The 26767-nt window shown below is 38.8% G+C and overlaps 2 protein-coding genes across 2 annotated transcripts in view; both read left to right on the top strand.

Annotated features, from left to right (window-relative positions):
* gab2 (GRB2-associated binding protein 2) overlaps nt 1-11717 on the top strand; it is a 46728-nt gene extending 35011 nt beyond the window's left edge. Inside the window, 9 exon segments of the mRNA XM_032545344.1 lie at nt 928-1156; nt 4086-4440; nt 4442-4682; nt 5433-5530; nt 6097-6376; nt 6467-6557; nt 6633-6729; nt 6820-6942; nt 8184-11717. Coding sequence (XP_032401235.1) covers nt 928-1156; nt 4086-4440; nt 4442-4682; nt 5433-5530; nt 6097-6376; nt 6467-6557; nt 6633-6729; nt 6820-6942; nt 8184-8327 — 1658 coding nt within the window. The 3' untranslated portion in view covers nt 8328-11717.
* Nucleotides 11718-16057: 4340 nt separating this feature from the next.
* Nucleotides 16058-26767, top strand: part of maml2 (mastermind like transcriptional coactivator 2) — a 54094-nt gene continuing 43384 nt past the window's right edge. The window contains 2 exon segments of the mRNA XM_032545532.1: nt 16058-17271; nt 17273-17335. Coding sequence (XP_032401423.1) covers nt 16906-17271; nt 17273-17335 — 429 coding nt within the window. The 5' untranslated portion in view covers nt 16058-16905.

Here is a 26767-nt window from a genome sequence, read left to right as displayed (position 1 = left end):
TTTAAAGAGAAAATAGTTAAAATTTGTGTTTTATCAGAGGTTGTAACGAGATATAAATTCAATGAGGCAGTATACCATTTTCAATTCATATTTTGTCTTTTTGTTATTTTTACTTTTTATAGGTTGCACGGTTAAAGTGACAAAACAAACAGCAAATCAATTATAAGCCCAATATATTTAGACTGCAGTGAACGTCGGTGGCATTGCATTGATATTCTCGTGCTGTCCGTGCATTTACTGGAGAGTGAAGGAGAAAAATTAGCTTCAGCAGCAGCTAAGCTTTTTTTTTTTTTTCATGTCTCCCTCAGCTCTAGTTGCACACAGCATCATCGGTCGATGGATCAGTAGACCGCCCACTCTCTACATGCTGAGCACCTCCTCATTTTGGCTTTCCGCCCAGTTTGTTTCCAACATCCCCATCTTGGATTTGGCTTTTCTTTGTAGTCGGTGGAAAAAAAACAAAACAAAGCAAACAAAAAAAAAAAAAAAAAGAACAGGGATGCCACACTGAAACAATAAGACGGTGGGACTGGCTTGGTCACTCTGTCCGTCTTCACAAAGCAACGCCCGGCTCAATACAATCAAAGTACATTGACCCTGATTTTCAAAGTGTAACTTGGATCATGTGCGGCTCAGCCGATGGCTTTGTGCAGCTCTAAAAGCAGAGGGCTGCTGTTTTCTGTTCTCCCTTGAGACGGATCCTTCTCCTGTATTGATTAGAGTGCAGAGTACAAGGCAATGCAAGACCCTAAACTCTCCGGTAGATTTAAAACTGCTCTCTGGAAAGCTCTCTTGTAAAGATTGACACATTTTACAACCATTTGTACAAGGACTGATAAATTTGCTCTTCATTTCACAGCATGTTCAGATCTGTTAAAAAAACAGCCGTGTAAATAATCAATCTCTCCAATTTCTGTCTGCCTGCAGAGAGCAGATTACACCATATGCCTAGATCTGTTGGAGCAGATGTCACTGGCTCGATGGCTCCTGTGAGCGGAGAACGGAAGTCATCGGCGCCTGTCCACTCCAGCCAGCCGGTGCTCTTCACCTTCGACGTGCCCGTGCGCCACTCACACCACGGCTCCCTGTCCAACAGCGCTCCTCAGGACTACCTCCTCCTCCACCAGTGCATGAGCAGGAAGACAGAGAGTGCACGGTAAATGTCCTGATCCTCAGACGTCCTGTGTCGGTTTCCTGTTTTCCGTTGATGCAGGTCAACATGCAGGTTTGTGGCTCTTCCTTTGCTCAGAAGCCCCAGAGGGTTAAAACTACTGCTGCAGGGGAAGAGTTATCCAGCTGCGCGTGAGAACCCAACATGAAGAGATAAGAGATCTCTTCATACTTCTAAAAATAGTCAGTGTTGTAAGACGGAGGGGAAGCAAACTTGTGGTTATATTCTAATATGTGCCCAGATTACAGTTCCTAATAAAACTAAAAGAAGTTTTAATTTTGAGGGCAATTTCCTATGTTCAGTTATATTTGTAGATTGAGTTTTCCTTCTTTTAAAATGTTATAATAATAATTAAAAAAAAAAAAGGAGGCGTGAGAAATAGGAAACTTAAAAGTTTGATGTGTATTTCCATTCACCTCCATTTACTCTGATATCCCAAAATAAAACTTACTACAACCAGTTGTTTTCAGCTGCAAACTTTCACACCCCATGTGGGAGAATATGTTCAATGAAGATCTGGTCTTCAAAACTGACACACCATTCGCACAGTAAAACACGGTGTTGATAGCATTACCCCCCCACTCAACAGAGGAGTACAGTATGTTGGCTAGTCAAAGAGATCAGCCACCTTTACAACCCAAAGAGACATTTTTGGCTTTTTTCCCCCTACAAAATAACATTTGCCTTCTCATTTAAAAAACAATTAATATTTACAATTTATTATTTTAAAAAACATCAAACCTTGTCATCGAAAAAATAAACCATCTTAGATACAAAGAGGCCAACTTAGTACAACACAGGATGAAGAACTGCTAAAACTAGTCTTCCCTATTTCTTTTACATGTTACATTAATTATCATTTCATCATGTTTTATGTTGAAGTTTATTAAGAGTTTTCAACAAACTCCTAATAGAACAGACTGAGTTTTGTGTGTGTAGCATAAAAATATGGAATAGTTTTTGGCATGCGTCAACAAGAGACTGCATATACAGATTGTCAGCTACGCTTAGAGCCTGAGAACAAAGGAAACAAATGTTTATATGAAATCACTTCTGAGTTTTGCATTAAGAGTTTCCTCATCTCCTGCCATCCTGCCTGTTTCTGAGGCAGCATAATTACGCCGCCATTCGGCAGAAAGTCTGTGCAGCACATGATCAATGAGTTCGAGGCGGCAATTCATCTTTTCCGTACATTTTAGGCTCACGCAGGGTAGAACCATGCTCTCAGCTGCACGATTTGAATGCAAATTTGCTGCTGCTGGGACTTTGTGAAACTCAGGAAAATCAAACCTCACATTCCATCTCTTCAGCTGGAAGGAACATATTTTTGTCAGAAGGTTTTGCATCAAGAGGCTGCTAATTAAGAGAAGCATCTGGTGGCAGGGTGAGATTCATGTCAGAATGAAAATCCCAGGATCTCATGAGCATCCATCCGTTATCTATACCTGCTTAATCAGGTTCGCATGGGGGCCGATGTCTCTATCTGCTGCAGTCAACACATATAAGATTACGGGACTCTGGATAGGTTAGCAGTCCATCAATAAAATGGGACTACTGCACAAAGGTTCAGAAATGTATTATATATTGAGCAGCGCTGTTCGACACTTAAGGTCGAGCCGTGCAAATGAGAGACAGTAAATGAGGCGTGTCCCCAGAGTGTCCATCTGAGAGTAAAAATCTCTGGGAAACATGTAGCATTTGCACTTCTCTTTCTGGTCAAGTAGAAAATGTGATTGAAAAAGAAAACACAAAAAGAAAACAAACAAAATAATAATTAAACAATTCTTGTATGAAGTTTGTTGAGCTAAATGCATTTCAGTCCAAAATGATTCATACCCTTGCACTGTAGAAAAAAAAAATCTGTAAAACTGTATGGTAAAAGTTACAGACTGTAAAATGGTTTCTACATTATATTACAGTAGAAAATATTTACCATGACTCAAGAAACAATTTTTAAGTAATTTTTACTTTTATGTTTATAGGAAAACATTGTAATTTATTGTGAAAGTTTTAAGAAATTGTAAAATGTATAGAAAAATACCATGAATGTTCCCGCCATATAAATAATCCTGAAATTAACGGTACTAATCAGCCAAAATTACAGATTTTGCTGATGTTTATAATTTAATGTATGGAGTAAAACTGCAAAAATCATTTCTAAGGCAAATTTTGATTTTATTTTCATCCAGTCAAGAAGCTTTTCTGAGAGTAAACGAGATGGGATATTAAAGCAATGCATCATATGCCTCGCTTTTGTTTAGAGTTTATTTTAAAAATATTGCGTTGAAAGCAAATTCTACATTTGTCTTTTATCAGTGGAAAACAATTTTCTCCCACTACATCAATCAAATCCTTTTAATAGGTTGCTGAACAGCTCAGTCTTAAACCTTAACCTTCCAGGGGTACGAATAGTTTTGGCTGCTTGTTTGTGAAACCCTGTCAGGCTTGTTTCCAGTGAAGGGCTTTGCCGCCATCTGATGGCCTTTTGTGTTACTACATTTAATCTAAACTGCTCTTGAAAATATATAGTAGAGCTGCACTGTATTTAAAACCACAATATCATTGTGTGCGTTATCATAATTACAAAATAAAGCTTTTATGCTCTATGTTTCTGGAGCGGTTATACTTTTGCCATGCGTTCGTGTGCTGATATAGATTTTGGTTAACGAGCTCATAAGGTATAATGAGAACACTGAAATAATAGAAAAGAGAGCAGAATGTGATTAAATGCAGTTACTGTTGTCATAGCAACTTTCAACAATAACATTGCATCCAGCATATTTTTGCTGATATTGTGCAGCCCTGCATAGTTTGCTTTCTTTTTTATTATTATTATTAAACTGTGATGTGTTTGAGGATATATTCAAGCACAGAGAAAATTGACTGAGTACATATGTATATATTTGTGTTGCAGGAGTGCCAGTTTCTCTCAATCCACACGAAGCAATACATTTCTGGGGAGCGACTCTGCTGTGCAGAAATTTTCTTACGGCTTCTCAAACTGTCTAAACGGCACAGGAGCTCAGCTGCATGGCTTCTACAGCCTACCCAAACCAGGAAAGCATCAGCTGTCCGTGCACGATGATTCGTCACAGGAGGCCTGCTACGTTCTTCCGCGGGGTTACAGTTCTGAGGCGCCACCTCACAGCAGCCTCGGCGACCCTGACTTTGAGAACGAGGAGGTGTATACCTTCAAAACTCCCTGCAACACCCTCGCCACCACGCACAGCAACGAGCGCTCGCCAGACAATTATGACTTTCCCACCACGCCCGGCTTCCTTTTATCAGATCCCACGGACGTTTGACAAGAACCACAACTCCCTGACGCCATCCAGCTCTGAATCCTCCTGCGCTCCTCCGCCTAGGCCCCCTAAACCTAACCAGGGGTCTGAGGGGAACTGGGGGAGTCCCCAGTCGGCTGGGAGTCAGAATGGGGAGATGACATCTGCAGTGTCTGCCCTTCCACGCAGGAACACTCTCCCTGCTGTGGAGAATATCAGGCTCCACAGAGGTAGGCAGACTGACGAATCTTTTACAACTGTCCGGTTTCTCTCTTTCATGTTTTCAAATCCATGTCTCAACTGATCAGCTGTATTGCAGTGACTCTGCTGCTCGTCTCCATTTTTCTCCCTCTTTCTCCCTTCCCTTCCTCTGTCGCTCACTTTAAGTCAAGCTGTTGGGCAGAAACAAAGGACCCAGTGTAGCAGGCACTGCTCTGCTGACACACTAATAAAATTCAAGTCATACCATCTGATCCAGAATGCCTCGTTCCAGACTGATAACCAATTTTAAAAAAATGATGCTCTCAGACACAATGTGTGTTCTCTTCCTTTCATATAAGCTGCTTTGTCAAGTCCAAGCATGTTTTATAAGTCCACCAAAGTCAAACCTTTCTGTTTGTTGTCTTTCTTCAAGTGGTACTGTTAATACTGAAATATAAAAATATTTGCAGGTAAAAGGTCTGTTCCAAAGAATAATTTCCTGAAAAGCAATAACAAATTTGAACCTTTAAAGGTTGACATAATATGTCATGACAATATGTTGTGTCACTGATACAGGGTGGGTATCAATATGGTTGAGTTTAATGCTTTAGCATTAGCTTCTGCTAAATACCATGTTGGTATTGCGCTTTGGCGCTGGTGGAACTAATGCTTGTGATTATTGCTTTAGGGTTAGCTCAACTAATCTTTCAGTTACAAGTGCCCGCCAGTGTTTTGGGGCAATGGTAAATAATGATTTATGTCTCTGCATCCCTCCACAGGCTCTTCCTTTGAAATCAACAACCACCATCGTTTGTTTCACTTCAACAACTCGGGCCAGTCTGTGGAGTCTGTTAATGACGGGTTCAGCTCATACCTGGTGAGTTTTTTTTTCTTCTTTTTTTCAAAAGACTAATGATTCATCTGAATACCTTTTGCTTGCATGTTCATGTGCTGGGAGATTAAGCTACGGTGCTTTGCTAAAGTGACTTGAACTTTTTTGTCCTGTTACAAATGTTACATCATGCTGTGCGGATGTTTTTCCTAAGCAAGGACTTGGAGCTTTTATTAGAAAACAGAAAAACTTTAGAGCGAAATTCACATTCCAGAGCATATTCATTTGTTGAAATGGTCCTGTCAAAGTCCAGGCTTACGTCCAATTGAGAATGTTTAAGAGCTTTGCAGTCACTTCCTAGAAAATCAATGGAGCTTTTGCTTTTTGGGGAAGCGGAGTGAGGAGATCTTTCAGCCTTTATATGTGCAAAGCTGGTTGACACACAAAATATCTGCAGCTTCAATTTATTCACTTTGTGTTTGACTGTAACAAAAAGTCCAAATAAAATACATCCAATGTGGTGCTGATGTGAAAAAAGTTACATGGGTGTGTGAATACTTTTGGAAGGCATTGTGCATCACCTTTCATCTTTTTCTGTTATCCTCCACCAGAGGAGCCAGACCCCCTTGACGCGCTCGGACAGCGGTAATTCAGATGACAACTACGTTCCCATGAATCCAGGCTCCTCGCCACTCAGCGCCGCCCAGGCTGACAGTCCTAAGAATGTCTACATTCCCATGAGTCCTGGGCCTCATCACTTCGATTTCCCAGGGTTCTCTGCAACGTTACCTGCCCGAAAGGCGAGCAGTGCGTCCTTGTGTCACAGGCCCGGTCGTCTGAGTGATGTTACACCACCTCCCATCAACCGTAACCTTAAACCAAACAGGAAACGTATGTAGTTCAGATTTAGATGTATTTTGTTCCCAGAGTCTGTACAGCTGTTTGATTATATAAAACCTGTCTGCATTTTGTTTTCTGCAGCAAAGCCAACACCACTTGATTTAAAGAACAATGGGATCATAGATGAGCTGCCGTATAAGAGCCCCGTCACCATGTCCTGGACGCGTCCCATGTGAGTCTAACTCACTGGTAAAGCCTGTCCTTTCTCCCTCAGGTCACCCAGAGTCCTATCTGTTTTTTGTTTCAGGCATGAGATGAACGCCTCCCACCACTGTCGACCAATCTCCACGCAGAGCATCACCAGCACCGACTCTGGAGACAGCGAGGAGAATTATGTGGCTATGGTAAGTTCCAGTAGCTGCAGGGCAGAGTACGCTGGGCTTCATTGTTTCATTGCACTATGTGTGATTGAAACCTCACTCTGGTCCCATTAGCAGAATCCAGCATCTACCTCCCCAGCCATGAGTGGCACCAGCAGCCCAGCCCCTCGGAAGTCTGGGAACGTGGACTATTTGGCCCTGGACTTCCAGCCTGGCTCACCCAGCCCACACAGAAAGGTGAGCCATTGATCTGCAGCGTCTTGGACACGTGAACTTTTCCAATTTTTTCACATCAAAACCACAAGCCTCAATTTATTTTATTAGAATTTTATGTAATTGAGCAAATTAAAAGTATTTCAATATTTCAAAATAAATGGATTATGGTTTTCAAACTGTGTTGACATGAAGGGTGTTATGCTTTTATGTCTAGATTCTCTAGGTTAGTTTCTTCCAAGATGATTCTTTATTTAACTTCATCCATCTTTCCATCACTGTCCATGCTGATGAAAAAATAAACCTAACAAATTATGCTGCCACCACCGGGTTTCACTAGTGATGAGCCGTGTTATGCCCTAACACGGCTCGTCACTTTGTTAAAATGAAACAAATTAAACTTTGTTTCATTTTAACAAAGTTAAAATTAAACTGAGTTTCACTCCCATCCTCTGTTCCTTTGCCTCATGTCTGACCCCTCCTTCTCTCTGCCCCCATCCTGTGGGACTACTGTATAATAAAGCCCACTAGTACCAAAAATTTGTTAAAAAAATAAAACATTCATTCCTGCTCAATTTTTCACGTATTTGTGAGCAAGATCCCAAGATACTTAAAGTCCTCCACTTGGGGCAGGACCTTGGCCCCGACCTGGAGAATGCAGATTTGAAGACATCCTGTTCAAGTCGCACTCTGCTGTGAACAGATTCAGAGAAAGCTGTTGATCATGATCTGATGAAGCCAACAGAACCACATAATCTGGAAAAAGCAGAGATGCCATAGCCTCAACACCTTGGTTAAGGCTGGACTTTCGGTCCATAAGTGTTATAAGCAGAATTGGTGTCAAAGCGCAACCTTGGCTGAGTCCAACTCTCCCCGGAAATGAGCCCGACGTACTGCTGGCAATGCAGACCAAACTATGACATTGGTTATAGAGGGACTGTATGAAGGGGCTTCCCGAAGCATGCCCCACAGGATTACACATCCAAAAGCCTTCTCCAAAAAAAGCAAGCTCAATTTTTATTTACATATTAACACTGTCATATTAACAAATATGTAAAAAAAAAACAACATATTTTTATAAAAGTTACATACTGCTGCTTTAAAGTTTGTGGTTGTAAAATGAGAAAAAGCACCAGGACTACTAATAATATTACAGGGCCCTGTATTTGTAGACTAAATTCATGCCACCGTTTGTTATTTTCATACCACCATGTTGTCTACCCTCCAAACAGACTCCTAATTATCACTTTCTTATTACTTCACAGCCCTCCACATCTTCTGTGACGTCTGATGAGAAGGTGGACTACGTCCAAGTGGACAAAGAAAAGACGCAGGCGCTTCAAAATACGATGCAGGAGTGGACTGATGTACGGCAGTCAGCTGAGCCTGTCAAGGGCGTCAAATCCTGACATTGACTCGTACAAAAATTGAAGAACTGAAATCCCTTGTTAAGTCTCCAGGATTATGCTTGGATCACTACCATAAATAGCAGTTGGACTTGTGTAAGACTTAAATTTCGGGGCAAAAAGCCATAATTATCCTATGCCTGTTCTCTCTGTGATAATTACTTCTGCAGTGCACTGCTAGCATGCAGGATATCAGGACATACAGGTAAAAGCAAGCTGCCAAAGCTTTAAAAATAGACTGTTAGAGTGTATAAAACTATCATATTCAACCATCTCTCCGGTTCGCTCGAATATATTGTATGATTAAACCTGTCCTACCAGACCTCAGCAGATATTGGTTGCATCCAGATGGTAATTTACTCTGAGCAGCAGCGCTAGCTAACTGGTCGATAACTATATTAATATACTCTGACAGTACACATACAGGTCTCAGGAATGCCAAGAAGCTCTCCTATTTGAACACACTTTCTCGTTTTCCCCCCCACTTCAATCTGTCATTTGTGCTGAGTCTTGCAGTAGCACTAAGGAGGAGATTATTTTCACTGCAGGTAATCATTTCAGCTTAGCAGTGCATGTCTGGCAAGAGGAAAGGGGAGACAGAAATATAGCCATCCAAATATGCAAAAGGCTTGTGTCAAGATTACCTAATGATAACTGCACATGACGGTTGCCTCAGTTTCAATTAGGTGAAAAACCAAACCAGATTTAGAAGCTGTCAGGCTCAGGATGGCAGTCCAATTATTTCCGTGTTGCTATCAAGTTAGTAGTGTTCAGATGAACAGAACTAATGAAAGGAAAAAAAAACTTGTAGGGTTTTGAAGGGCATTTATCATTGTTGTTGCAGCTTTTTCAGTGAGTTAAGACATGTAGCTTACTTTAGATTTATTCATTTCCATGACTGAAATCAAGAATTTGTACAAAAGAACGGAAGAAAACAAAATTAAACAAAAGCCAAAACTCATCCAAGAAAGTGACAATGTTCAATAAGAGATGCCACACAAAAACAGCAAGTTATCCAGCTCGTATTTGAATTCATAAAGCCAACATTCATATAGAAACATATGCAAGAAATTTTGCCCTAGAGCAGTGTAGAGGAGATCTAAAAAAAATATGGGCTCTCTATAGAAAGATTTAAATTACTGCATTTCAAAAGTCAAAACTTATGATGCTGGATTTAGATTGATATTGCAATTTCTGCTCCGGTTCTGATTAACTTGTTACTCTGATGTGCTCAACCATGTGTTGGCACATTTAAAAAAATCTGTGTTACCATAATATGGCTATACAGTAGTTATGCTAGTCTCACTTTTCTCCACATAATCAGTCTGTGGATTAGTCATGAAGGTTCAACTGCACCAAAGTGAGGTAGTTGTATGTTAAGATAGTGATATAGAGTCAGACTGCAGCTCTAATCAAATACCGTCACCTTCATTTTTCTCAGACAGAGAGATAAATCAAGTCACAACTGAAGCTAGTTATTTCAGGTAAACACACAGGAGATCGTTTGTAAAATATGGATGTTGATTTAGCCCAATCTGTGGAAATCAGAAGATGCCTTGCACTGACAGAGAATACATAAAAAGTTAAAACTACTGTAAAAGAAACCACTATATTGCCTGAAGAACGTTAAGCTCACAAACAACAGCTATAGTTGCCTTGGTGGTCTGGCTGTTAACTACTTGCTCAAGCCTGTTTTTCGTGGCCATGGCATGAATTGTGATGTGTCCTTTTCCCTAAAGTTTGGGTTGTTCAAGCTAAAGCTCCCTTTGTCATTTTTTTCTGGCTCGCCATTAGGCAGCCAAACATCCATGTGTTAAGAAAACATTCTGAATCATATGTACAATTCTCCATCAGTCACTCCTGAAACATCATCATCCATATATGTTACTCACTTCATGTTTCCAAGTGGCTACAAAGACAAAAAAATGCCATACTTCCAATATTTAGAGGTTTCATGGCTATAAAATATATTTTCCCTTTAAAGTATTTTCACATGCAGCTCCATGCAACTGTGCACTGACCAAGAAACCTTAGTAGGTGGGAGTAAAAATAAAGCAAGAGGTGCTCCATTACACAAGTTATAGATGAACAGTAGTATATGTCAAGCATTCACAGCATTGGCATCAACCTAACATTTCCCACACTACATCTCTGAACATTAATTATATGTAAATTATTAACATAACGACATATTTAAGTTCATATTGTTGACTGTTTGAAATTTGCTGCACTTGTCTGGTACAAAAAAGTGCACTACATTAACACAGGGACTCATCAGTAATTATAGTTGTATAAAATTGAGAAGTTCATTTTATATACATCTGTGTTTCTCTAATTTGCCTTATATTTTCATTTTATTTTAGAATGTAGTTCCTGCTGTGGAGGAGTTTGATTATTGATTATTTTGTCCAAACCAGGACCACATTGTATTCAGAACAACTGGGTGATCAGTTTCTAACTGAAGTGAAGTCCGGTATTTCATTGTGGGCTGGAACCACTTATTAAGAAAAGCATGGCCATGCAGTGCTGGATGGTGTTATCAATTAATATTTACTGCTTATGTTTTTCTACACTTTTTACATTTTTTCAGAATCTTTTTAATCATTTTTATTATTATTGATTCACATAACCAAGTGTTATATACAAACGGAGGCTAAATTTAGCAAACATGTGTTGTAGATTGTATTTAATTCAGCTTTGAATTCCAAAATAGGCTTTTCAAGAACCACTCATAAATTTGGGATGGCTGATAACATTCCCAGATGAACTGGGATTTACAAAGAGGGGAGAAAAGATTGAAGAAGAAGAGCTTGTCTACCTGTCAGTCTCTGAAGTGAAGTGGAGGTGTAATTTATTATCTGGAGATACTCGCTGCGAGCAGGGGAGCTGTGTACGTGTTGTGGTAGATTGAGCTGAGTTATGTTCAGTGACAGCCTGGCAGTTTGAGACTGAAAACAATGCTCAGATCTACTGTCAGACCGATGACGTACTGTACTGATAATGATCTATTTTTTTTTTTTTTTTTTAAAGAAAACCACTGTTATTGCTACTACTGTAAAGCATTGCCGACTGCTTGTGTGTTAACTTATTAATTTATTGTGTGTTTTGCAGTTGATAATTGTGAAAAAAAAACCAAAGAAAAACAAGTGAGGAAGAATTCTCTACTAACATTAATGTATATCTTCACATTTTTTTTCTAAAGAGTTTGAGAAGTTATGCAAGTGTGATTGCAATGTGGTACAGTTAATTTGGGATACACAAGTATACCTTGTCATTCCAATATTATGGTAGACTTAAACTGTGGAAGTAGAATAAACCAAGGAGTTAAACTCTGGTTGTACCATTCTTTTGGCTGTCATGATACTATCAATAAACTCACACATTTTTTGGACAGAACTGATATAATATTCTTCTAAGAATACCAACTGCTGAAAGAGGCGCACCCACATTAATATTCCAATGTGCAGATCGGTTTTACATATGTGTTAAAACAGCCACTATGTTGTGTCAATATAGTATGAGACAGATTATTGGTAAAGAAATCGAGCTTCACAAAAAAATCAAACCCGATAAATCTAGATTTATTTGATAAATCGAAGTGCATGGGCAAACTCCCACCTTCCTGGACCTTGCTGAGGGTGTAGAGTTGATCCAGTTTCTATGACCAGGACAAAATCCACACTGTTCTTCCTGAATCCAAGATTGACCGCTGTAATGTTGTAAAAAAAAAAAAAAAAAAAACCTCTTAAAATTTACGTTTTGAAGCAAGATCTCACTGAAGTTTTTTGAAATGTCTATATTTTAATTTGAGGACATTATTTCTTTGAGTAAAAAAAAAAAAGAAAAATCAAAGACAAAAAATAGTTTCAGTCACCAAATGCACAATTATTGCCATCAATACTAAGATATTGTTACAATATCTTAATACGGTATTATTCTGTCTTTTCTTTGTCTGAGTGCACAGGTGTTTTGTAGGATGTAGATCTGAGGACTAAAAGACCTGTAAAAAAATTAAGTATGTCTGTTTTTAAAAAAAGAAATCCCCTTTAAATTGCTTCATGATTATTTTTGCTGTTTAAATGCAAATCAATTGCTGGATTTCAGACACGTGACCCGGATGACGCGCGAAATTCAGATGGTGGTCTGAAAGTGGATTTCTCCGGTTCAAAACAGGGCAAAAGGGATCACAGCGAGTACCCTAATGCCCTAGATAGGTTGGAACAGAGGAGTTACCTCAGTAAAATACGCGTATATTTAAGATCCATATTATCTCGATAGCTTCACGATGAAGCTGCTACCCCCGCAACCCGACCCCGGATAAGCGGAAGAAGATGGATGGATGGATGGATGGATGGATTATCTCGATAAAAAAGACTTGTCATAAAGGATTTAATCGGCGTGGAAAAGATCGACATAACCAAATCTGGTGCTACAGACCTCAGCCAGAAGAAAATTTTCAAAAGTCTGGAGCATATTATTAATTATTTTTGTTTCAGTTTGGGTCAACCATTTAGAATAAAAAGAAGCAATAAATGGCTGTCCACTTGTTTTTGCCCGGGTGAGTAGTGAGTTGTGCTATTTTAAGTATGAAAACGATGCTATCGCTAACAACAAGCTAACCCAAGTTATTTCTATGCACTTGGATATTCTGGTAAATAATTTATTTAGCTTCTGTAAACCCAAATTCATGCTGGAGTTGTATGTTAATGTTAAGTCACTGTAGGACGCTAAAAGGACCTTACCACAGGGGCCGCTTTTCATTGGCTGATGCCCATTCTACGTGGTCACGTGCGTGGCCGTCTCACAAACACACCGTTAGCTTCCCGTTAGCTAAGTACAGCATAATGGCAGAACTGATACAACTTCTACACCTTGAAGCCTGTCTGCTACACAGTCTTACGGTAGCTAAACAGATCAATATGCAATGTGTACTGTATCTGACATACACTAAAGATTTTATTTGAGCAGAAAAGGTTTTGGACTAAACTGTTACTCGTGTTAGCCACGCTAGCACCAAGTACAGCTAGTCAATCAACCATCGCTGTGTTCAGGGAAGCGCTGATTAATAATCCAGAAATAAATATCAAGCCTGGAAACTTGATATCTAACGGACTGAATGTTATGTTTTTAACGTAATCTTTGCTCGTCTTACGGGGCGCAGGCGGTTGCCACGGTAACAGGTGTGCTTAAACTACAAAGAGAGAGAGAAAGTAAAAAGGTAGGAGTGGTTTTGAGTTGATCACCTGTTCGGGTTATTTTACCTGTGTTTACCTTTGCTGTGGCGCATTACAGCCGCTGTAGTTTCTAAACGTTGGACTAATTACCTTGTTCCTTTGTGAGTTTACGTCATTCACAATAAACATCAAATAGAACAAATATATTTCATAAAATTTTAACAAAGAAATAGCTTCTACCGCGATAATTATGTGAAATTAAATGAATTATATCCCAACTTCAGAAGATTTGCCTTTACCTTTACAGAGCTCTTTGGTTCCTCCTATCAGTCTGTCGCTTCTCATATTGACGTCATCAAACCAAATGTCAGATCTACCATAACTGACTGACACCTGCTGGCCTCAGGTTTGCAACCAGCTTGTGACTGAGAAACCAGTAACCTCCTCCCAGATGATGACATGAACTTGTTAGTTCCTCTGTCCATTGTAGTAGCTGATATATTGTGAAAATCCGGTAGAAATGATGCACTAATGAGTCATGTTTACATAGAAACAACGCGCCGCAAGGCTTTGTTTGTGAGACTTGCGGTCACGTGGGTCGCACAGAGAAAGCACAGAGCCATTTAATTATGGTGCCACTTGTGGTGACATAATGCATATGTTTGGCCTCTTCTTAACGCTGATAGTAAAAAAACAAATTGTTCTTAAAAACTGGGGGTGAGGTGTAGAATGGTGTTAAATTATCAAAGGCTTATTGAACCTGAAAGAAATAAGTACAATTTAAGAGCTACTTAAATTTCCACTTTCAAAATCTAATTTCAAAATTCTCTTGAAGGTCATGTTAGATTTTTTATCTCTCGATTTTCTATTCAATAATTCTTCATCTGGCCATTGTTTTCACAGTTGAACAATATCTATGTTGTACATTTTTACTAGCCTGTCTGCACAAGCACTGCTGATTGTTCCCCTGTACTATTCCCCTGAGGTAACCCACTTCAAAAATGTGTCGACATTTATACTGAGTGATTATGGAAGTGGCTTTTTTCTTTCAAGAAAAAAGGATCTCTGAGACCTATTTTCAGTGGAAAAAACAAAGCAAAACTACTGGTAAGAGAGACAGATCAACCAGAGCTGATTGAGCAGCTGTTGGATATCCTGAAACCACAACGCTAACAAGTGTAGCAACATGAACATGTTGTGTAATGCTAAGACCGGGGTATAGCTTTACATCATAAACCTGCCTTATATTTCTTCAACTTTAATTCAGGACTGTCTTCTGATGTTCCTTGGCATTCATGATGATGCTTATTCACCAAATGTTCACTAAGATCCTTACACGTTCATTTACAGTTCTTTGAAAAACTATTTGCCTCTTCACTCATGGGAAGGTTAAGGACTAACTCAAATGTTCTTCATTTGTGGTTGATGGCTCTGGTTGTGGTTCACTGAACTCCCAAAACCTTAAGAATGCCTTTGACCGTTTGTAGCCTTTACAGACTGGTACATCGCATGATGTTTTGCTTTTGGAGGTTAATTCCCAGTTAATTCATCATTTACAGGTTACCTCTAGGATTCACAGGGGTTAGGGACTACAGCTGAAACACACAAATACTTGTTGAAACCTCTATAGAAACTCATATAACTGAGTATTTTAATAGTTCAAACACCAAATACCACAACTTGATATCCACTGTCTTCCTAATAGTTCATATCTGCTAATATCTGCTCTTGGGGTTACAACCAAACACACCAAATAAAATGAATGACGCTCCTGGATTTGTTGCCACGCAAACGCCAGCCAATTGCTTGTCAAGTAGCACTAGGTCTACATATTTCAAGCTTCTGAAATGGCACTTTCTTTTGAGATTTTTGGATATGCTCAAAAGTATATCCAATAAAAAATGTAAATCAATTAATTTTTCATGAATAAGTTTGAGTTAGGTACATTCCACATATAAATATACAAATAGGTGAATCGGTGAATACCTGAATGCTGGGGATACATTGTGAAAGGAGTTAGGCTTAGATGGTCTTTTTCTGAGTAAAAGTGAACTCAATAAATAACTGTTCTCTTCTTTTAGTTTTTCTTGCTGGTTCCTCTTTGGTATAAAATGTTGCTTGATCATCTGAAACATCAAAGTGTGAAAAGAAAATTCAGTTTTCACAGCAGAAATCGAAACACAGAGATGGAATCTTTTTTTTTTTTAGCTTTTTTGTCTGCTGAAGAAAGTTGATTGTATTGACTTTTATTTAATGTTATAAGAATAGAGAGGGCTGAGTACATAAGCATGCCACACTTTTTAGATTTTATTGTATCCTTTTGCATCTACTTACTGATTATGCGCTGCTTTGTTTGGATCTATAAAAACAAAAAAAACAAAAAAAAAAACATAGAGTTAACAGCAGAAACCCAAGACGATTTCGCATGGAGCTGAACTTTTTCATCAGCTACTGAATTAGTTATGTTTGAGGAACATTAATGAGATTAATTCCCCTCTGCCATGGTGCGTTCCTTGAAGGATAATTCTCCAATCCTCCACTAGAGTGCATTCACACCCATAAGAGTGCATCATGTCAGAAGAGGAATGTTCATACAATGAGGGTCTGTGTATAGTAGCTCTGGTATTGCCTCGGTCTACCACACGGACAAATGATTGTCAATGGACTATTGAGACGAATCTCAATCGGTTACTCTAACGGCTCCACGCGTTTCGACCTCCTGTTTTTCCCCCCTCTTGCTTTTGCGATCAAATTCCCTTCTGGATGGAGATGGACAAACAAAGAGAGAAAGGACTAATTTCCAAACAACAATGCCGTGAGTCTTGAAGTTTTGTGGATTCGGTGTCTTTATGTGCTTGCTCCTCTCGCTCTGGGAACGAACCGCTCACTCCCATATTCTCGGCTCCTCTGACGGTCGCACTCTTTCGGCTTTGCAACGGGTGTAACACACACACACACACACACACTCGGGCTGAAAATGTAGCACGGACGGTGGGAGTGAAGTTGTGCGTGCCATGGTTTTGAATCATCGGAGGGATTCGCGTTGAATGCAGCCTGTTTGTCTCTGAGCAGAGGTCGCGTCGTTAAGGAAGAGAAGATTCATTCCAGTTGTGACCCCCAGGACTCCTCTCATGTTTGGAAATCATTTTACCCCGAACGAGTAGGATGCTGTAACTTTGGGACTTTTTCTCTGTTTTAGCCACATGAGGACAATAGTTTAGGGAATTTTCTTACTTAAATGTTTGGTGTTTTCATATGGGAACTGTCAATTTAAACTAATATCCAAAATAAATAGGCCAGCATTTCAGTTTTTCCATATGGAATTCTAGTTAAATCCTTTACACATTGTTTTCTTGCTCTGGCTGAGAGGACCTCAGCTTTTCTAAACTTGTGAGGGACCAGCGGGCATGGGAGAGGCGACTCCCGCTCAGTCTGCTGCTGGTGCTGCTGCAGGGACCTTCGTGCCCATGCTGGGTGTCGGGTTAGGAGCCATGCCCGGCGGGGTGGTCGGCAACGGACCGATGGTGGCCACCTCCAGAGGAGGCTCCGCGGACCCTCAGCTGCACAACGCCATCGTGGAGCGTCTGCGCGCCCGCATTGAGCAGTTCAGGAGGCACCACTCCACCTGCGAGAACCGCTACCAGAGGGGTCAGGCCGAGAGCACCGACCGGGAGCACGAAAACACGCTGCACCTGCTTAACATCGTCCAACAGGGGCCCGGGAACCGAAAAAGCAAAGGGAGCCGGGGTTCGAACCAGCAACCTCCAGACTACAGGCAGGGCCAATGGGGAGCAGAAGGGATCAGAGGGCGAGCAGAAGATTTCCACACGCATAGCGGTAAGTTGGGATCATCAGTCGACATGAATTCATAAATATTGTTCTGATTAACTCACTCAGTGTTTGAATGGGCCCTGAGCCAGCCCCTTCCTCTGGGCCCCAACAATCTTAAGGCTTCCATTAAGTTAAAAATTAGGTTTAAGTCAGCCAAAATAGGGTGTGTTTTTTTTCTTTTTTAATATTCCATAAATATGAAATTGTTTTAAAGAAATTCTGTGCAGTGTAGATTAGTTCAGAAAACCTGAAAAGAGTGGGAACAAGAGGATAAATTTTAGAAAGTGCATATCTACCCCCAAGACTGTGCCTCCCAGGGTAATTAGTCATATTTTCCATATTATAAATTCCCACTGAACTTACCTTCAGTTGGTAGTTTTGTTTGGGGTGACCAGACCAGTTTGGGCTGCTAACTGAGCGAGGGTTGAAAGGATTAATCAGAGTTATCGTGATGAATCGATTATGGAAATAATCGTCAACTAATTTAGTAAACGGTTGATTGTTAACTAGAGTATACAGACTCACAAAAATACTATTTGCTGAAAGAACGACACACTCAAAGCCATAAATTGCACAAAAGTATGTACATTTTGCATTTAAGATATAACAAAATGTTTTTCTGTGAATATGTTCTATCCAGAACTCCTCAGTTTTAGCATCACCCTGGTTCACATTATGTAAAAGAAATATCCTATTAACCACATTTTTCTATCAAATTATTAATCAGTTGATGCAAAAAATAGTCAACAGATCAACCCTACATATAGTGATGTTAAGTGAAGGAGGAAGGACTGACACTGCAAGTGATCAAGTATTCACGAAAGGAATTTCATTTCACACAATAATATGTTTTTTTATTTAAAAAGTAATTGTTTATTTAAAGATGTTTATTTGCTTTCTTTTTAAGTATTTCTAATGTAGTATAAAAAACTATATTAGTTTTTTTCTGCAACTAATATAGAATTCTGAAGAGTTCTGCAGAATTCTTCAGAACTCTGCAGAATGTGCCATGCATTTTTATCTGATTAATTGATTAATCATCAAAATAATCAATCAAGTAATTGAGTACTAAAATAATCATTAGTTGCAGCCCTAAACTGAGCTGGTCCAAGACATTGGCTAAGCTTGGTTTAGGCTATCAGAGCTCACAAGAATGTTTAACTTCTCAAAGATCTCAAAGCTTCACGTTTGTGACGTATTCCTCGAATTTCGCCTTTGGGACAATAAAGTCTAACTAACCTGCTTTTAAGCCTGTTTAAATATATATACCAATAAAAATATATACATTTAAAAGAACAATATAAATGTTTAGGCATTCTTAGTTGAAGGAATTTTAGCTCCATTTCACCCATAAGACCAAAGCCTTTGCCGAAATATATCCACAGGTAAGGTTCCTAATATTGCTGGTAAAAATGTTGTTGAAGCTGGTTTGCAGCATAACCTACAATGAAATAGTTTTGGGGTTACTGGGCCGTGGAGAGGTTTAGAGTTTCCTCCAGAGTGTCAACGTCTTCATGCACTTTTGATTGAAACTGTAGGGATGCAGGTGTGTGTTGCACTTAACCTAGTTAATACAGAACTTATCCAGTTTTGTGGTGCAGGAAGTTCAGTTTCTCTTTCTCAATAAGGCAGCCGTTTTCAAATGATCAATTCAAATGGCCATTGCTTGAATTATGTCTGCTGCATGATGTATATTTTTTCATAATGACAGAGCTAAAGAATATATAATAAATAGACAAAATTTCTATGTTCTCTGACTTTGGTTGGACTACCATGCTGTACAGAAACTGTTGAGAGAGCAGTTGGTGAAATGTGAGATTTATTGTGTTGTTTTCTTTCATTGGGCATTTGGGAGTTCAGCAATGAGACTATGAATTATTTCCCAAGCAACATTTCAATATAGAGTCGAAGGGGTGAGAGTTTGCAGATGTTCTCTTTCCGAATGCGCTCGAGATGCCGGAGAGAAAAACAAACAATGAAACATTTTTTTTTCCAGTAAAACCCATAAAAGCGCACTTAGGAAGGTTCTGTAGTTTTCTTTATTATTTTTTATCTCAGGAATGAAGCAAGAGACGTTATCTCCTTCATATCCCACAGCTGTATTGAGACCCTATATTTATGATTGGATGTTACATGTGCGCTTTTCAAGTTGCTAAGTTAAATTCAGCTGTGAGACATGACAGGAGGTAAGACAGCAGCATCATGGATTATACTGACGGTCTAAAAGAGGTCAGGGAACATCATTATCATGCACCGTTTCATTTTTACTGATGTTGACTTGGGACTAGTGTGTTCTATATAAAACTGATGAGTGCAGCAAGATGTGCAGAGGAAATGAAGTCCTGGCGTACATGTTCGTATAAAGCCTGAGGTTAATTTTTTTTCTTTCTTTTTTTTCCTCAGCTTGTGATGATTTGGTGAAGCAGAACAGCAGTCGTAGCAGAAATCTCACATTAAGTGCTCTGCCTCTATCCATCACTGATGGAGCCAGTTAATGCTTAAATTGATCAAAAATAAGTAAATTCTGAGGGTGAGAACTACAACGCTTTGCAAAAGCATTCATCTCCGTTGCTCTTTTACGCATTACGTAATTTTGCAACTGAGTGTTTTAGTGAGATTGTATGATATTAGATCAATACATAGTTTGGTATAACTGTAAACTGGAAGGAAAATAATTATTTTTTAAATAAATTTTGAAAACATAATGCAGCATAGCATGGGCCACTATTCAATTCAAAATGGACTGAATCTGGCACAAATGCAACTTAACCAAAACATGACGGTCCAGCTAAACTGACAGGTTGGGCAACATAAAGAGCTAAACTGAACAGGCCTTGGTAAGTCTGGAGGAGCTGCAGATGTCCTCTGCTCAGGCAAGAGAATCTCTGATGGAACTGTTAGTCATTTTCTATAAATCTGTTCCTGTATTCTCAACGAATCCGAGCTTCTGGTGATGTTATTTTAGGAAAAACCTTAGAATTTCTCCAGTTCTATTATGAGAATTTGACCTTGGTAAGATGAAGGTTGTTCACAAACTGCTTCATTATTTATGATGATGTAAACAAGGCGTCATCAAACATGTTGATGCCGTGTAGCAGTTATTTAAATTTTGCATAGTTCAATAATCATGACAGCTTTTCTGAATCCAGTCTAGACTGTATGATTGGTGCATTTCTTTCAATTTCCTGCTTTAGGTATTTGTTTTTTTTTTCATGTCTTACTTTCATGTATCAATAAATCACAGTCCCTAGAAAACGGTGTCAAACTTTGCAACATGACCAACCAGACCTCCTCACTGAGTTTCTGTCAAGTCTTCACTCAAAGTTGCTCCTAGCACCTGACTGAATCACTGTTAAATTGGGATTCTTTGGCAGGAATATTTAAGCTCTCTCTGAGAGGATTCTGAGAATCTTATCTTGAGAATATGGGTGCTGGTCTTTATGGAGGAGTGGCAAATAGGAAGCCATTGTTGTAAAATAGGGCAAAAAGGAATCCCATTTGGAGACTGTCAAAAGCCATGTAGAAAACAGAGAAAAGATATGGGAGAAGATGTAATCAGGACATCTTCGCACATCTGCACATGTGACCAATGTGCAAAAGCTAAAGGTGTTTCAAAAATAACTACATGTTCATGGTAGAAACATCCTGGGCTGGAGCTCTTACTTTTTTCATCAGGGAATGGGACTGATGTTAAAGTTATGCTGGTAAAGTGACAAAATGTAAACCAATTTCCATTGTGGGGTTTACTTTAGGAAAGGAAACTGTGTAGTTTAATGTTTGTGTCTTTTTTCTAATTACCTCTGTGTAAATTGAAAATAGCTTTTTGCATATTTACCTGGGTTAATGTGACAAGTAACTTTTATAAAAATGTTTGTTTTTACATATTTGTTAAAATATGAGGCAGATAATGTGTAAAAAAAAATTAAGCTCCTCTCGCTCCTCACTGCAGTCCAACTGCCCTCTGCAGAAATACACTTCTCCCTGTCTCCCTGAAACAACACAGTCAGAGTCAAGGAGAGGATCTTAGCGATGTCAGTCATGCTTGTGTATGTGCTGCTCCCTCTCTCCCCCCTTGCTCTTTACTGCACTACACACAACATTGGTGGCCACGCTACTTAGCATGGCTGCCAATGATGGTGGGCAAACAGAGATTTTCCCCCACCATTATCAGAGCTAATCTTGAGCTTGCTGTGTTGGGTTTTCATGATGTAGGTTATTGTAGTACACACTTCTCAGTTGTGAACAAAGGCATCAACAAAGGGCATATCTGTGGATGTTATTGACTGTTCACATTGTAATTTGCAACGGAACGGAAAACCAAGTGAGGGGCAAACGAAACTGATAGATTATGACTAGTTTGTTGTACAGAGTGAGCAGCACTCAATAGCGCTGAGGCCAGATTAACAGAAGATATGTCTTGTAGATAATTGGAAAGAAGAGATGAGAGCTTACTTATTGGCTTAGGGGAAAAAAAACGATTTCCCTTAATGTCTGGATGAACTCACTGAACGCTTTGGGATAGGTCATATTTTAGATAGCTGTTTTTTTTTCTGTTTTTTTTCTATCACTGGTTTCTCATTCTTTCCACTCATACCTGTATTGGTGGATGCACCGAACAGAGAAATAGGTCACTCAGTAGAGCTTACGAAACGTCAGCCCCTGTATTACATCTTACAGACATTTGTTTTCATCAGATGGGGATCCAGCATTATCTTACGCTGTCTGTCAACGAGAGCGATAGTGGGTATGGAAACTAAGAGCTCAATGATACAGCCGCGCTAGCGTGCAATGCATTGTCATAACCTATTATAGTGTGCTTAACAAATGGCTCTCTAAGCACCTTCTTGAAATATTTGCTGACCATGAAACTGTTTGAACCACAAGGCCCTCATATAAATGTTTAGAGCCACTGAATACATTTCCTGCACATGTTTACTTAAAGTCAAACAGGCCTTGAAAAAGCAGTAGACGAGGGATGCCTGGTGATTAACAGTCCTGCAGTGCACTGGGAGGATTTTGTTATTACCCAGTGAAAGATCTGGGAATGATCGTCACAGAACTGAATGGACTAGAAGTGCTATTGTCTTTTAGCTTAAAACAACATAAAGTTTTGTTTTTATTCTGCTTCTATTTGTCTCGCCTCAAAAAAAGGAAAGTCTTTGTGTGTAATCTTTTTACAGATTGTTGAAAATAGGCAACTGGAGTCGTTTGCTTCTTTTGGCAGATCAGATATTTCCAACCAGAAGGTCAACGCTGTGGCAGCTGTAATCTCGAAGCTCGCAGAGAGACCTCAGAGTTTATTACCACTGACGTAAATACAACTTCTAGCTGACCACCGGATTGACAGCTTAGTCAAATAGCGTGGAGAAAAAGAAAATCACTGCACTCTCTTGTGGTTTCTGTGGAGCATGGAGAGTTTGTGGGGCAGGGTTTGTGCGCTGTGAGTATTTCTTGCCATGCCAGGTCTGAATCAGAGGTGCTGGTTGTGATGTGAAACAATTAACCCAGGTTCATGGGAGCCCCACCTAGTTCTGGTCATGGATAAGCTGTAGGATTTTTTTTTCTCGTAGAAGTCACGGCTTGGAAGCTGATGTGGAATGTTCCTGGTGTTTTTATATCTTATGAACAAACTGTAAATCAGATTTTGTTCCTTTTGTTTAAATATTTACTTTACAGAGTTCTTTATCTTCTTTTAGGCTTAATACCCATTTAAAATAGGTTTCAATATAATGTTTTTTGCCACAGTTTTACTCTTATGAGACTTTCAAAAACAAAGTGACACATGATTGTAAAGTACAACAAAAACACATCAAAATAGAAATGAGTCAATACTTTGTATTTTTCTTCTCTAGTTTTGTTTTGGTCAGAGCATCTTCTTCCACATGTTTCTCCTTGTTCCCTTCCTGGGTTGTGGAAAACTTTAAACTAAGACTTCTTAGCTTAATTTCAACAATGGCTTTCTCTCTATGGACAACATTTCTGGCACCGATAATTGAATTGTTGAGAAGCAGCTTGAGATGCTGTGTACAACCTAAGCTGGCTTAAAACAACATCACAGGTGACCTATGAAGGAAATTGGTTGCATAGGGTTTTATTTGGGGTTTCAGTATAATTGGGGTGGAATACAAATACATGTCATGTGATTTTTATTTGAAAAAAAAAAAAAAAAGACTTCATCTAAACTATTTCCCACTACATTGTTTTGGTCTATTAAACAAAATCTAACTTACATACACCAAACACGGAAAAAGCAGGAGTGGTGTCTATAATTTTTCTTGCGTGTTTTAAATTCTTGTTCATTCATTGCCTTTGACCCGTAGTTCTTCACAGATTTCACTAACCAGAAAGTTTAGACACATCAGGGAATATTGCTCATTACAGCATAGTTTTTTGCTCAAGTCATCCCAAATCAAACTCAGACTTCCTCGTATTTCCAGAAACACAAACTATTTATTTGTGAATTTAAGTCTCTTGATTGGAATCAGGGATTATGGAGACATTTTGATCATAGAGACATCACAGTTTTATCATCATTATTATTATTATTCTTTAAAACCTAAGTGTTTGTAACATTTCTCGCAGGACATTCCAAAGTCAAACAGAGGTCAGTTCATACATTTTCATCACCAAATAGTTTTAAGTGAGCACAGCTTGTCTTCAGGGAACAGGGATGTTAGTGTGCTGTGTTAATGTCTCACAAAGAAAGCTTTCCCAGTCTCTTCCAAGTTTCCATTAAATTACTTCATTTGTTTGATAGTTTTTCCTCTTCCTTAATAGCGAGTTGCACATGTCTTTTGGCTAAATCGAATGTGAAATGAATATCTCTCTCATCAGTTATTATAGTTTTATGAAAACATTGGCATAAATGTGCTGTAAACAACTTCACATCACATATTTTTTTAATCAAGATTACAGTGCTCTCTCCAGGGAGGCAGCTTTACAAGGTTTAACAAGTTTCTCTTCTGGTAGCCAATGCAGAAATAAGATTTTTAAAGAAGCACTAATCAAATTCACCAGTGACTGACATTTCTCACTGTAGCTTTAGTTTTTCCAATCCCTTTAACTTTATGACGTCATTTACCAAATATGTTATGAACTCATTGGCTTTTTTAGCCAAACAAATTGTTGTCTGCTGTTATCCAGTGTGATCAGGGGTTTAGTAGAGATATTCAGCAGCTTAGCTCCAGTGTGATGGTGTCTGGAAGGTTGGATAACCATTTTGGTAGTGGTCCAACATATTTTCCTTTCCCTACTTCAGAGAGAACAATGTTTCACCAAAGATGAAAGATATAAAACTGGGATTTTTTTTTTTAGCTCTTTTTTCCTATTCCGTCAAGGCATTTATCTTTAGTTTTATCAAGCCCCAAAAAATAAAATGTATTGTGCACCCGTGGGTTGTTCTTATGGGGTTCAAGAGAAAATGCAGCGAAAGCTTTCAGAATGATTAATCAAAAACAGTACTGTGCTTCTAGTTGTTCCTTGCAATCAGTTTTTTGTGCAAATAAAAATAGGTTAGAATGTGTACAAGTGGCATACATGTCAGTCAGCCTGCCAGACTACAGTTGGGATTATAAACTGAATCTTGCTGATTGCACAATTTTATTTATTTATTTTTTTCCTGAAGAAAAAACACTGTGTTTTATCACAATCAATTTCCTTAAGTGCTAACAGTGGTATTTCCTCTCAAGGCATTTTGTAATTTTTTCTGGTTTTGCCACAGCTAACAGCTTATTGAATATCAAAGCAATGACAGGTGAGAGTTTGGCCATGTTCAGTTTAATAAACTACTCTAAACTTGCGGCTATTACAATGACTATTACAACTGAGGATGAAATGAAATCTCATGTCAGAAGATCTTGAAATGCTAGGTCAGAGTTTTTAGTTTTTTTTGTCAAACTGAAGCCTGCAGACAAATAGCTATGTACTTGATGTCAGCATCTGACTTCTTCTGGTAAAGCCAAATATTTAGGGAAACCCAAATCATATTTTAATAAAAAAATATGTCCTTGTTGGCAGCCAATTCTTCAATGCTCAGCTCTTAGCGATCCTTTTTGAACCTGTTTTATGAAGTGTCAACTCTTCCGATGAAATCACTTATGTTTGAAGTCTGATAAACTGTTCTGTCTCAATTCAGCAAGACAAGTGCAATATATGGTAAGGAGAAACTTGAAATGCCTAAATTTGTCCAGTATTTAGCTAATAGCGGAGCTAATTTTATGTTTAGCGCTTTTGCTATCTTTGAAAATGTTTAGCATACTTAGCTTGACCTAAATTTATTTTTCTGGACAAAAATTTTGTAAACTTTCAGTTCAACACAGTCAAGTTCATTTTATTATTCAGATTGTTTGAACAGTTTTCTGTCTAGGGAAACCCAGGGGCTTGCATTGAGATAAGGCAAGAAATTAGAAATTAGTTCTTTTAATTGAGGTTGCATGAACAAAGTTCTCGTTGGCAAGTACAACTCATACGTTGCAAGAACTAGATCACAAAACTCAGAGAAAGTCTTCATAGATCATAGTTAGCGGCTAGGGATGTTAAAGCTAGCTACGTCGAACAAAGATTCTATAAAACAATTTGAGGTTTATATGAAAACTAGAAACATAAGATACAATATCATTTGTGGTAGGTAGTCATTCATATCGAGTCAGATTCTCCTGAAGATTTCCACCTGTTAAAGAGGTTTCCTTTCTACTGTCGCTACATGCATACTCACATTGTGAGTGACTATTTGGAAGTCGATGACGCAATGCTAACATTTTACCACTGTTGTTACTGGTCCAGGAGTAAAGTCGATGACTCAATGCAGTCAGCTGGATTTTCTTGCAAAGAAAACTTTTTTTTTCTTTTACTAGTTTGGATTAAAAATATGTTGTTTGATAACTAGTATCAAATTGATTGCTTATTCTTGTAGATGTGTTGTGAATTGGCGCTATATGTATAAACTAATTAGTTGCTCGTCAGGCTTGTTGATATCGGTGCTGTAGAAGCTTTCACCACTGTTGGATTATGCATGTGATAACATTTTAACCCTCTATGGCATGGCGTTGCCCTCAGGCAACAAACCACATATCTGTACCTCACATTGCTCCTTTATTTTATTTTTTGGGGGGCATGATTTTTGACATATTTTTGTCCAAAAAAAAGTTTTTTCATGAATATAGTTTTTGTTTGATTTGTATTTCATTTCTCATAATCAGTGTAGAAAATCTTGGTGTTCTAGACCAATGTTACCCTGAGGCAACAAACCCAAATCTGGTTCCAGGAGGTGTCAGAGTCCGATTTTATGATTGACATGTAATTAGGGACCACCAAGCTCCCAAAGAATGCAGGAAAATATTTTTTCCCCCCAAAAATAAAAAGTCATGCCATAGAGGGTTAAGCGCTGTGAGAATACCTTGACTGTAAAAGTTAGTCAGGTACTAAAGTTAGCAACTAATT

This window comes from Xiphophorus hellerii, chromosome 18, assembly GCF_003331165.1.
Source record: "Xiphophorus hellerii strain 12219 chromosome 18, Xiphophorus_hellerii-4.1, whole genome shotgun sequence".
In the NCBI taxonomy this organism is placed as follows: Eukaryota; Metazoa; Chordata; class Actinopteri; order Cyprinodontiformes; family Poeciliidae; genus Xiphophorus; species Xiphophorus hellerii.
This window is presented reverse-complemented; position numbering and strand designations above follow the sequence as displayed.